The sequence below is a fragment of the Vombatus ursinus genome, unplaced genomic scaffold, assembly GCF_900497805.2.
Source record: "Vombatus ursinus unplaced genomic scaffold, bare-nosed wombat genome assembly UNPS02014775.1, whole genome shotgun sequence".
NCBI classification, from domain to species: domain Eukaryota; kingdom Metazoa; phylum Chordata; class Mammalia; order Diprotodontia; family Vombatidae; genus Vombatus; species Vombatus ursinus.
Genome location: NW_020954553.1, coordinates 13,605,576 through 13,617,850, shown reverse-complemented (window position 1 = coordinate 13,617,850; position 12,275 = coordinate 13,605,576). Strand labels below are relative to the sequence as shown.

Here is a 12,275-nt window from a genome sequence, read left to right as displayed (position 1 = left end):
GGGGCGGGAGGCCGGGGGGCCGGGGGCGGGAGAGCCGCTCTACCGCTGCCGCCCAGCGCAGCCACCCGAGCCGCCGCCGCAGCCGCCGCCGCCGCCGCCCGAGCCGCCGCCTCCCTCCATGGCTGCGGCGCCGCCACCTGACAACGGAAGTGACGCACCGCCACCCCCACGACCCAGCCCGGAGCTCCGCCTTTCTCTTCCAGAGAAGGGTGCGGGGACGGCCTGCTGGCTCCCTATCCGGACCCTGGTCTAAAGCCCCTCGAGCCGCTGATTGGCCTCTGGGGAGCGGCCATATTGGTGCAGGGCGGAAGCTGTTCGACTTCAGGTCTGAGGGGCCGGGCCCTGGCGGGGACTGGCTGTCGGTGAGGACGGGGCTGAAAGGAGAGAGGTGATTGGTGGCTGAGTAAGGGAGAGGGCGGGCTCAGCCGGTTCGGCTCCTTCGGGGATGAGGCAGCGGAGACGGTGACGGCTTAGCCCCGCCCCTCACACCACCCCCGCCGGAATCCTACAGAGTCCTGAATCACGCAGTCTCACCCACCTCCCGCCCCCTTCGGAAATCCGCTCTGACCGTTTGACAGTTACTCAGGGCTGCGAGGGCCGGAGGGGGTCGACCTTGGGGAATACCGTATTTTTCTGAAAAGTGGCCCGGCTCCCAGAACCCCATGTTAACCTCTGGAAACGAGCTTTCTGAAGCTGTGCTTATATTCCCTATCATAATAATAGCTCACATTTATATAGCACTTACTATGTGCCAAGCACTTTACAATTGTTATCTCGTAAACAACCCCGGGAAGTAGGTGATATTATTATCATCCCATTTTACAGATGAGGAAACTGAGTTAAGCAATGGTTAAGTGACTTGCCCAGGGTCACACAGCTAATAAGTTTAAGAGGCCAGATTTGACTCTAGGGCTTTAAGAATTATTGTTTATTACTGAACATAATGACATTATGAATAATAATAGCCCCACATTTTTAAACACAGATCCCTGGCCAGTAGGTAGATGGTGCAAGTATTTAGAACATGATCTCCTTGAGAGCAGGGACTGTTTTTTTGGTATCCCTAGTGCTTAGCAGTGAATGGCACATAGTAGGTGCTTAATAAACGCTTTCAGACTTGTCGACTTGATTTCACCAGCCCAGCCTTGGTCCTCCAAGCCATTTGAATGTCATGCTGCCTGAAAGCACTCCTATGACATACCTAACCATAACAGGGTCAACATTTCCATTTATACTCTCTTCCCCTATTAGAGTATAAGCTTCTTGACTATCTTGCTTTTTCAATTTGTTTGCCCAGACATGCCTGGCACATAGTAAGCACAAGTAATAATGCTCATCCATTCATTCATTCATTCCTACCTGTGGTCCACTAGGCCACATCCTTCTATCCCATCCATTCCCTTGTCTACCAGTGTACTACAGTGGGAAAGCTGGTGGATATAGGATCAGAGGCCGTGGGTTTAAATTTCTGCTCTGCTGCTGACTAGTTGTGAGATCTTGAGTTCCTTCTCTCTGGGCCTCAGTTTCCTCATCTGTAAAATGAGGAACCTCTCTTTAAGGTAGGTGACCTCTGTGATCCCTTACATCTGTAAATCTATAATCCTATGGGCTCTAAAGCCTCTTCCAACTCATATATGTATATATATATATGTATACATCTGTATATGTATGTATGCATGCATACACACATAGGTGTATTTATGTACACATACACATGTTATATAAATGTATGTATACATATATGCAAATATATTTGTGTTTATTAACTTTATATTTATGCTGTATATGTTTGTGTATGCCCTTGTCGACTCTCCCATTAGAACAGAAAACTTATTTGGAATAGTTATTGTTTCATTCTTTGTCCCTGTATCTCTGGTGCCTAGCCCAGTGCCTGGTTCACAGAATAGTTGCTTAATAAAACCCACATTGATGGATTGATTCATCCTTCTCCATGTTTCCTCTACAGCAGGGATTATTAACCTTTTAGTGTCATGGACCCATTAGACATGTTAGACACATTAGTCCATTAGACTGTGAGCTCCTTGAGGGCAGCGACTGTCTCTGCCTTTCTTTGCATCCTCAGTACTTAGCACAGTGCCTGGCACATAGTAGGCACCTCATAAATGCTTGTAGACATGATCTAACCCCATCTGGCAGTGTGGTGAAGCCTATGGACCCCTCCTCAGAATGTTTTTAAATGCATAAAATAAAATACACAGGGAGATAAAGCAAACCAATTACATTGAAGTTATCCAAATATTAAAAAAACAACAAAACAAAGAAGCCAAGTTCATGGACCCTAGGTTAAGAACCCCTGCTCTACTGAATCCCAGACTGACCTGAAGATGAGGGCCTGCTAAGAAGTTGTTAGGTCTCTGTCTTCCTCCCTCCCTCTCCCCCAGCTCTGACAAATTTCACCTGTTTCTACTGACAACACAGGCAGGATCCTCTCAGTCACCTGTTCCCATGTCTCGTGGCTCTGAGCTGTCTAACCTCAGTCCCTCCTGCTGCAGTTTCGGCAGCCTATTTCCCTTCTTGTGTCAGCAACCACACCCGCCATGAATCAGCTTCTTGCAGCAGCAGATGGGGCCTTTAAAAGAGATTGCATCATGCTAGGTGACTCATGCCCCTCTCTGGGCTTTGTTGTGCCTCCCAGAGCTAAGGATCTGCCAAACAGAGAAGCTGAGCCGCCTAGCCTGGCCACAACCCCAAATCTTCCTTCCCCACCTTATCCCTCCTCCAGGGAAAGCCCAGAGAGCTGTCGCCTCCAGGGGAGAAGTGGGAGGCTAACAGCACTGGCATATGGATTATGTGTGTGTCTCCCTTTCTATCTCTCTGCAGGGGTATTTTCATGTCTCTCCCTGAATGTGTTAGGTTGTCACCATCTCCTAGTCTGATGTTTGTGTAGCCACGTGGGTCAAATCTGGCCCTCTGTATGCCACAGTTTCTGGACGCCTGTGGGCATGGGTATTTGTGTGGCTGGGCACCCTCTGTGGGTATAAATCTTTTGTGGGATCCAGCCTCCCACTCAGCTGCAGACAGTGCTAAGTCCTACTTCTGGACACTTCACAGGGTTTGGAATTTAAAGGTCACCTAATCCACTTTACAGATGGGAAGATTAAGCCCAAGAGAGGGGAAAGAAAGGGGTCTGCCTGAAGTCAGAGTGGCAGAGCTGGGACTAGGGCTTAGGTCCTCTAAGCAACTTGGTCGTGTCCGGGTTGCATGGTCTCTAAGGCCCCTTCTGAGATTCTGTAACCTTAAATGCAGCGCTCTCTCCACTGTACCATCCTGCCTCCCCAGTGACAAAATAGGACTTCCTCCTCAATGGCCTCACTCCTTGTCTTTTCTTTTGTTGCTATACTTCCCAGTCCTCACCAACAGCCAGGGGGTAGGAAACTAGGGTAGGGTGTCATGAAGACCCGAAGGAAAGTCTCTCTGGCTCCTGGGAAAAAGTCCTAAAAACATGCTTTCTCTTTCTTGAAGAAAAGTAGGCCAGGGGCTGTGTGTGTGTGTGTGTGTGTGTGTGTGTGTGTGTGTGTGTGTGTGTGTGTGTGTGTGTGTGTGTGTGTGTGTGTGTGTGTATGTGTTACGAAGGCTTGGGAGTATGGGTCCTGGGGTGTTTGTATATATGTGTGATTTGATCCCCTTCCCTACCAAATCTCCATAGGACCTGCCCTCTTGTCCCTCCCAGTCCCCATCCACAGAGCTGCTACAATACCACATCAACCTGGTCAAGAAATTCCATTCTTTAGCAAGAGGGTTCGGGGCAGTGCTCTCCTATTGAAAATTTCCTGCTTTTTAGCCATGTAAAGGTATGTCCACTTATAAGCCTCAGATACTATAACCAATTACATAGATTTGGGGTTAACATTTCAAAGAAAGACAGGGTTGTGGAGCTTATAGATTTGTCTTTCAGGAAACCTGGTAGATAAAATCTTTCACCGAATCTCAGAGCTGGAAGAGATCATAGAAACCATTTAGTTTAGGGGTTCTTAACTTGGGGTCAATAGACTCATAGACTTCAAGGGGTCTATGAACTTGGACAGGGCAGCTAGGGATGCAGTGGATAGAGTGCCAGGCCTGGAGTCAGGACGATTCATCTTTCTGAGTTCAAACCTGGCCTCAGACGCTTACTAGCTGTGAGACCCTGGGCAAGTCACTTAACCCTGTGTGCCTCAGTTTCCTCATCTGTAAAATGAGCTAGAGAAGGAAATGGCAAACTACTTCAGTAGCTTTGCCAAGAAAACCCCAAATAGGGTCATGAAGAGTCAGGCATGACTGGACAACAACAAATGGATAGCGAAAGAAATCACATCCTATTTTGATTACCCTTTGGTTTCCTTTGTAATCCTATGCATTTAAAAACATTCTCCTGAGAAGGGGCCGAGAAGCTTGACTGGGCTGCCAAAGGGCACCCTCTTAGGTTATGAAGTACTGGTCTAGTGGGCCCTGTACCTGGGCAGGAATCCCTGCTACACCTCTAGTAACTGGCCATCAGTCATGTGCTTCAAGACCTCCAGTGAGACGAAACACTCTTTCTGAAGGCAGCCCCATGCCCCTTTGAGGCAGCTGGAATTGCCAAGCAGTCTGAGTATTAATTTGTTTCTCTGCTCCTAGATCTGCCCTCTTGATTTAGAGCACCATGGAATCTGGCCGAGTGGCTAGGTGAGGTTGAATAAGGGATGCCCAGATGGGCCTCAGCCTCACCTCAAGATGCTACTTTCCCTTCTCAGGGGACGGGACAGGATGTGGCTGGGATTCTGGAAAGTCCCTGGAATGGCTCCTGACACGGTATGAGTTTGGATTTTCCAGGAGACTCGTTATCTTCTTTTCTTTGACATTGACACGCTCCTGTCCCTACCCCTTCTACACTCTGCCCCCCACCCCGCCTCCTTAGCTGATTAAAAATATGGGACTTTATGGGGGCAGAGAAGGAGAAAGAAAAAAAGGAAGGACACATGATGACAAAGCTATGAGAAAAACCAACACCAACCCAACGGCGCCAGCCGGGGAGCTGTCAGCAGGACATAGATGAGGGGAGGTTGGTGTGTGACAACACACACACACACACACACACACACACACACACACACAGAGTCTACTCCATCTCCTGCTCTGGGGATGCAGACAGCACTGCCATAACAAAATGACGCCTGTCACAACAGCTTGAGATGGCTGGCTGACGACGCACAGGCTCCCGGAGCAGCTGGTGACTGTCACAGAAAGGAGGGGGAAGAGGGAACAGGCACGCTCACTCATCTCCTGTCCCTTCAGGCTCTCAACTCGGCCCCTCCTCGACACCATCCTGGTTGGGGGCTTCCCTGGCACGGGGTAGGGGGTTGGGTTGGTGGGCTGGGGGCAAGGGATATATGGCAATCCAGGAGAAACAGGTCCTGTGGTGGGAGTCATTTCTCTGCCATGGCTTATGGGGAGAGGCAGCTAGAGGACCAGGTGGATTTCCAGCACAAGTTGTTTATCTGACCTCCTCTCTTAGTCCTTGCCATCAATATAAGGACAAGAGATCTCTGGCTTGGGAATCAGTAGACACAGGCCTGGAGTCAGAAGACCTGGGCTCAGATCCTACCTGTCACTACCAGTACGACTTTGGGTGACCCTTTCCTGGGTCTCAGTGTGCTCGTCTGTAAAATGAGGGAGCTAGACCAGATGCCTGCCGAAGTCTGTTCTGGATCTGGGTCATTGATCCTATACATCTCTCATGCAGCCCCGGCTCTGCCACTATGAGCTTTCTGACCTTGGACGTGACCCTTCCCTGGCGCTGAGTTTCCTATACTTAGCCTCGTTGTTGTCTTGAGGCCCCTTCCTGTCTTTCAGAATCGATCAGTCACTTGCTCATTCCATTAGGAAGAAAAAAAAAAGCCAGAGGCAGACGACTTTAGGCCTGCCCGTAGGTCAAACTGAGATCTGAACTCATAGCTAACTGCTCCTCTTTCATTCCTGTTCTTCCCTAAGGGGGAATAGTGTTCTTTAAATTTTAGTTCATTGAGGGTAAGGTGGGCAATAAGTCGTTTGGGTGGTTTCCATTTTCCAGGGGCTTGTAACCAGTGGTTACATCAATTTCCCTGATGAAGTGGGAGGGAGAGCATAGGCCTCTCTCTTTGTCCCTTGAGCTGGGGGCTTAGTGAAAAGCAGTTGGGACATAATCAGGGGATTACAGCTCCATCTGGCCATGCCAAGGCAAAATCGGGACTCAGCTCTCCTCACCCTCTCTAGTGGTCTCTCCCAGTTCTATTGTCTCTTTCCTCGACAGAAAAGGAAATAGAATAAAACTCCAGATCCCTCATTTTGTGTTCTGGCAGCCTACTCCTCAAGGTTAAAAAGCCTGCCATATAATATCAAATGAGATAACATACACAAACCTCAAGACACTATATAAATGCTGGTGACTATTGTTATTATACTGTTTTAACAGAAATTTGGTGGTGGTGGTGGTGGTGGGGGAGTAGGCACACTCACTTGTAGCCTATATGGGCTGGTCACCCTTCAGCCTGCTACTTAACTCATTTCTCTATTAATTTCCCATCATTCTGTCTTCTGTAATCCAGTGATTTATACACTGTTAATAATAATCTCACATTTCCATGTCATTGAAGGTATGCAAATTGCTTTCCCCACAATAGCAGTGCAAAGTTGGTAATGCAGGTATCATCCCTATGTGGGGAGAGGGCAGTCCCAGACCTTCCATTACATCATCACTGGGAACCCCAGATATGGAGATTGCCTCCACAGAGGCAATTTAAGGGTAACAGTCTTGGAGAGTTGGTTGGACCACTGATAGGCTAAGTGACTTGCCCATGGTTGTAGGGCTAGTGTGCATCAGAAATAGCACTTGATCTCAGGTCTAAAATCCCAGGCTGCCCATCCCTCCGCTATTCCATATGGCCTCTCACCTGAGCTTTACACAGAAAGAAAACAAATGCTGTCCTAGACAGCCAGTGCTCTAACCCCTATAGTTGTCCTTGTGTCCAAGGTGAGCCTAGCTATTCTTCCTGACTACTTTCCAAATCTGGGCCATCTTCAGTTGTCCTGATCTGTATCTGGCTACTGGGCCCAGATGGAAGGAGAAGGTGAGGCTGGTGACTTTGCACAGCCCTCCCTCACAGTAATCCAATTCACTTGCAAATCATGGCATCATCTTCCTGAAGTCATTGGTCCTCTTTGAGAACAAAGGACAAACCACACACACAACTTTCCAAATCCTGAGTTCCTCATGCCCCCAGCATCTGGCCGCCATTAGGGGTCCCTAGCTCCTTCTGTCTGGGTCTGCTCTCACTGGTGCCATTATAGATTCAGAACATATTAAAAGCCAGCAGTCTGCTCCTCCATCTAAATCACATTATCCCTACCCTCTGCAGAACCCTGCTCCTTCCTGACGTTTGTTAACCTTCAGCCCTTTATCAAGGAAAGTGCATGTCAGATGGCGGTGACCTTGATCTTCTCAGGCCTTCCTTCTGCCAGATACTCAAGCAATATATTCATGAAGCTACACTTCATGAGGTAGCTTTTCCTCATCTCCCCCCACTACAGGAAAACATACTCCCATAAAGCACGTTAGCTTTGGACTCTTGTTCTTTGATCTTTGTCTCTCGAATGCAGGGAACGTTTTTCGATGGGTTTGTCCCCTCAGCGTGGGCAGTCAGAGGGGTTGCTGTTACATGCACTGGAGAGCCAAACGGGAGAGTGGTCCCACTTTGTGTAGGCAGCATGGTAGAGACGAGACAGGACTACTGGAAAAGTCTCATCCTAAAAAACACTTTTCTGACCACAACCTCTTGGGCTGACACCGACAAAAACCACTTCAGCGTTAATAAACACTCGTCAGTGGCACTGTTGACATTATTGCCAGTCACCTAGGCCATGGAGGTAATTTTTAGCCCTGTCGAACAGGGACTTTTGACTCAACTTCCTCCCAAGGGCTTCATCTCATCATTTCAAACCCTGAGATGTTCCCTCTGCTTGCCTCAGGGAGTCCCTTGAGGCTAAACTCCTAGGAACCAGGAACCCACAGCTTGCCCTCATTCTCAGGAAACAAGGGTCAAACAAATAAACCACCTTGACTGAGAAAACAGAGATGTTTAAGCCGGAACAGAGGTTTAGGGGTAACTGAATCTTCTACTCTTTGAAGGACTGTCATTTGGAGGAGAAATCAAACTTATGTTTCTAGGACCCAAAGAGCAGAATTAAGAGTGGTGGCAGGTTACAGGGAGGCACAACATTCGGAAGGACTTCCTAATAAGGAGACTTGTCCAACAAGGGACTGGCAAGAACTCACGTGTATGTCGTGATTCCAGGCTAGCTTATCGACTGAAGTGTTCAACTAGGCCCCAGCAGAAGAGCCCTGGTCAGCAAGGCTGCAGCAGAGTCCTGCGCTGGGGGGGAGCTCTGAACAGATGACTTCTGAGCTATCTTCAAATTCTAGAATTCTATGATTCAGAGGAAAAAAAACAACAACAAACAATCCCTTTTCCACTGGATGTAAGTGTTTTAATTCTGCACAACAAGGACAGACAGGTGGAGACTTGAGGGCCTAGGAAGGCCTAGGACTCATGTGTTTGCATCCAAGTTTGGTTTTAGAAGTAAACAATTGAGTGGAGAGGATTCACAAAATACTCTTAGGCTGGCACATTTAGCAGCAAAGATCATCAATGCATTTTAGGAAAGTATTAAAAATGGCTGAAATTAACCCTTTAATACAGAACCGAGGAGCTCAATGGGTCCGACTGGTCAGTTAGCTGAGCCTCAATGGCCAAGAAGCATGGGGAATGGTCTTCAACTAATCCAAGATTACAGACATATCAGATTTTGGGTACCCAGATCAAATCCGGGGATTGTAAAAGGCAAATGTGGCTTCGGAATGAACTTGTCCTTCTCCTTGTGGTCTGTGTCCCGATGGGGGAGAACTGGCTATCAGGAAGCACAGTAGCAGCCCCCATCTAAAGCTGTAAGGCCAAGGGCTCTGAAGGAATCTGAGTGAAGGGAGAATGTCTTTCACTTGTACTTCCTGGTAGGAAATTCCCTTCGGCCCTTACCCTCACTGCCAAAGTTGCGCACCCGATGGATGGCCTGAAGTTGCTGTTCGATGGTGGCAGTGATATCTACATCATCAGGAATGTGGACATAGCGGACATTGCGACCAGTCACAAAGAGGTCATCAAGCTGGACCTGCTGGCCCTGCCGGTCTGTATAGGTGACCTCAGCCAGGCGGATGTTCATGAAGGCATCCACGTTGTCCACTCGGCCACGGGCCACAGTCTCATCCCGCAGGTCCACTGTGGTCACCAGGCCTCGGAGACCCTGCAGCAGGATGACCAAGCTATTCTCAGCAATAGTACGCTCCTTTACCGAGTGGCTGACCTCCATCTGGCAGTGAAGAGATTGGGATATTTCAACACTTCACTAAAGACAAAAGGAAACAGATGTAAGCAGCAGCAAATAAAAGGCCCAACTCACCTTTATAGAATCTTTAGAGCTAGAAGGGACTTATGTTGAGGTCATCAAGATTTTTTGTGTGACATGGACATATATGGCAATCGGGTGACACTTAAGAAACCTTTTCTTAAAATGTTTTTTTAAATGTATAAAATAAAATACATAGAATTACCAATGAAGCCAGTTACAATGAAATACAATTATCAAAATATTTTAAAAAACAAGTTCACAGGCCCCAGGTTAAGAACCTTTGACCTAGTCCAACTATCTTCTTTTAAACATGAAGACATCGAGGTCCAGGGACAAAGGTTCCCTGACTCACTCAGAGTCATACTGGTAGTAAATAGCACTGATTCTCAGGGTTTCTTCACGTTACCTCCAAATCACTTCACTCTAGGAACCACCTGACCATCACTACCTGCCTCCATTTCTCACAGTAGTCTGGGATTTAACAGACAACATTCATTGGTACATGTTGATTTGTAGTATTCTTCTATGGCCTGTGTGGCTTTGTGTTGGCCTAGGAGCTCCTTAGGGGAAGGACTAGGTCTTCTTCCTCTGTCCTTAAAGAGAAACCAGCCTCAACCCTGTGCTGGGAAAGCTGAGAGATGGAGTCACACACGGGTGCCAGAACAGGACGTCTATTTGTCTTGTGCTGTTTCTACCTGGGTGACCTTCAGTGAGTCACTTCCCATTTTCCTGGAATTCACTCTTCCCTGTAAAATGAGGGAGTTGAACTAGGTAATCTCCAAGGAGATACATGATAAAGAACACTGGTTTAGGAGTCCTAAGACCTGGCTACACAGATCCTTGCCCTCCCAACTGTTAGTTGGGCAAGCCCCTTTCCCTCTCTAAGTCTCAGTTTCTCTATCTGTATGAAGGTAATATGAGGGAGCTGGACTAGATGACGTTCTCTAAGGTCCCTATAAACTCTTTAGTGCATGATCCAATGATCCAGCCATTTCTTAACCTGTGACAGGTGAACTTGTTTTATAAAAATGTGTTGATACTTACTAGATGTGTGACCCTGGCCAAGTCACTTAACCCAGATTGCCTCAGCAAAAAAAAAAAAAGAGAAAGAAAAAAAGTGTTGGTATCTATTTCAAGATAACTGATTTCCTTCATAATCCTACGTATTTTATTTTATGCATTTAAAAACATTCTCCAGAGAGGGGATCCATTGGCTTACCAGACTGCCAGAGGGTTCCAAGATTAAAAAAAGGTTAAGAATCACTGCTAACTTCAGTAGGATTTAATCAGTAAATTCCTAAGAGAATCACAGATTTTCAGAGTTGGCAAAGCCTTTGGTGGCCACTCAGACCTGACAAATAGTACTTATTCCATCTTTGCTTGAAGACTTCCAGTAAAGGAGAAATCACTACTTTTATTGTTTTTTTTTTCTTTTTGGCTAGGCAATGGGGTTAAGTGACTTGCCCAGGGTCACACAGCTAGTAAGTGTCAAGTGTTTGGTCTGAGGCTGGATTTGAACTCAGGTCCTCCTGACTTTAGGGCCGTTGCTCTATCCACTGTGCCACCTAGCTGCCCCGAAATCACTACTAGAGGTAGCCCATTCCACTTCTGGTAAATTTTTCCTAATATCAAACAGAAATTTACCTCTTGGCAACATCTACCACTGCTTCAAGTTCAAGGCCCTTAGCAATCATTAATTCTATTACTAAACGTCTGTTGCACCTAGAACACCGTGCTAATAAGGTCACAGATCCAGATCTAGACTTGGAAGGGACTTCAGAGGTCACCTTGTCCAACACTTTATTTTAGAGATGTGGAAACTGAGGCCCAGGGAGGCGGAGTCACGTGTCCAAGGTCACACAGGTAGTCAGCATCCCAGGAAGGACTATTTCCATCCTTCTGCCTCTAGGGGCCCAGCTGAGCTAATCCTCAATCGATCGCTAGCAATCCTCTGAGGCTCAGGGAGAGAGAGGATCTCGGCCAGCGCAGCTCCCCGTTCCCAAATCCAGTGCTCTTGCCCCTAGACCAGACTGCCTTTCTAGCAGCTGTGAGGAAGGCCCTGAGGATGGATAATCAAGGCTTTGCGCCTGGTAGACTGTCACCCTCTTGGGCCGTGGTGGGGTTCAGGGACAAGCACCCTTGGGAGGGCAGGGCAGATGGGCGCTCAAAGCCCTTCGGCCTTCGGGGTGAGGTGAAGAAGGTTATTAGCCAGGGTCTGGTGAAGGGTCCAGCCCGAGGAAGGGGTAACAACTCTATGTCCACAGCAGGGGAAGGGCAGGGGGGCACGGAGGATGAGTGCTAGGCCTGGAGTCTGGTAGACCCGAGTTCAAATCCAGCCCTCTGACACTTCCTAGCTGGGTCACTCACTCAGTTTCCCCATCTGTAAAATGAGGATAATAAAGGCAGGGTTATTGTGATCAAGTGAGGTAATGAGTGTAAAACGTTTAGCACAATAAACGCTACGTAAATGATGGCCATTATTATTATTATTGTTATTGTTATTAAGAACGCCATCGGGAAAGTGGCGGGGGAAACACTGCAGGGTCTCCTCCCCCACTTTCCGTCTCAGGGCTTCCACGCCTCCCCAGGAGCCCCCCCCCCTTATCCGGGAGCCTCCCCCCCCCCCCCCCCCCCCACCTTACCCCCCCCCCCCCCCCCGGGGCCCCCCCCCCCCCCCCCAGCTCCCTCCATTTAGGCCTCCTCCCCGCCCTGAGGACCCACCACGCAGGGCCCTGCCCTTCTCTCTTTCTCTCTCTCTCAGGCCCGGGAGGTCTCCAGGGGCCATGGAGAAGCCGAGCGCAACCTCACCAAACTTGGCCTCCAGGGCCATAGAAAGGCACGGATGATGGGAGGACGTG

General features: G+C 48.3%; 1 protein-coding gene across 4 annotated transcripts; it reads right to left on the bottom strand.

The window, feature by feature from the left end:
- Positions 1-8,480: 8,480 nt before the first annotated feature.
- LSM10 (LSM10, U7 small nuclear RNA associated) lies at positions 8,481-12,275 on the bottom strand. 4 transcript variants are annotated; one of them, XM_027864675.1, is made up of 2 exons: positions 12,139-12,275; positions 8,481-9,414 (listed from the first exon to the last, which is right to left on the bottom strand). In XM_027864675.1, exon 2 carries the CDS (start codon positions 9,376-9,378, stop codon positions 9,007-9,009), a length of 372 nt encoding a protein of 123 aa, XP_027720476.1. In that variant the 5' UTR covers positions 9,379-9,414; positions 12,139-12,275; the 3' UTR covers positions 8,481-9,006. The 4 variants fall into 4 exon arrangements, with proteins under 4 accessions (XP_027720476.1, XP_027720477.1, XP_027720478.1 ...); XM_027864676.1 differs by having other exon boundaries at positions 8,481-9,378; XM_027864677.1 differs by having other exon boundaries at positions 12,226-12,244.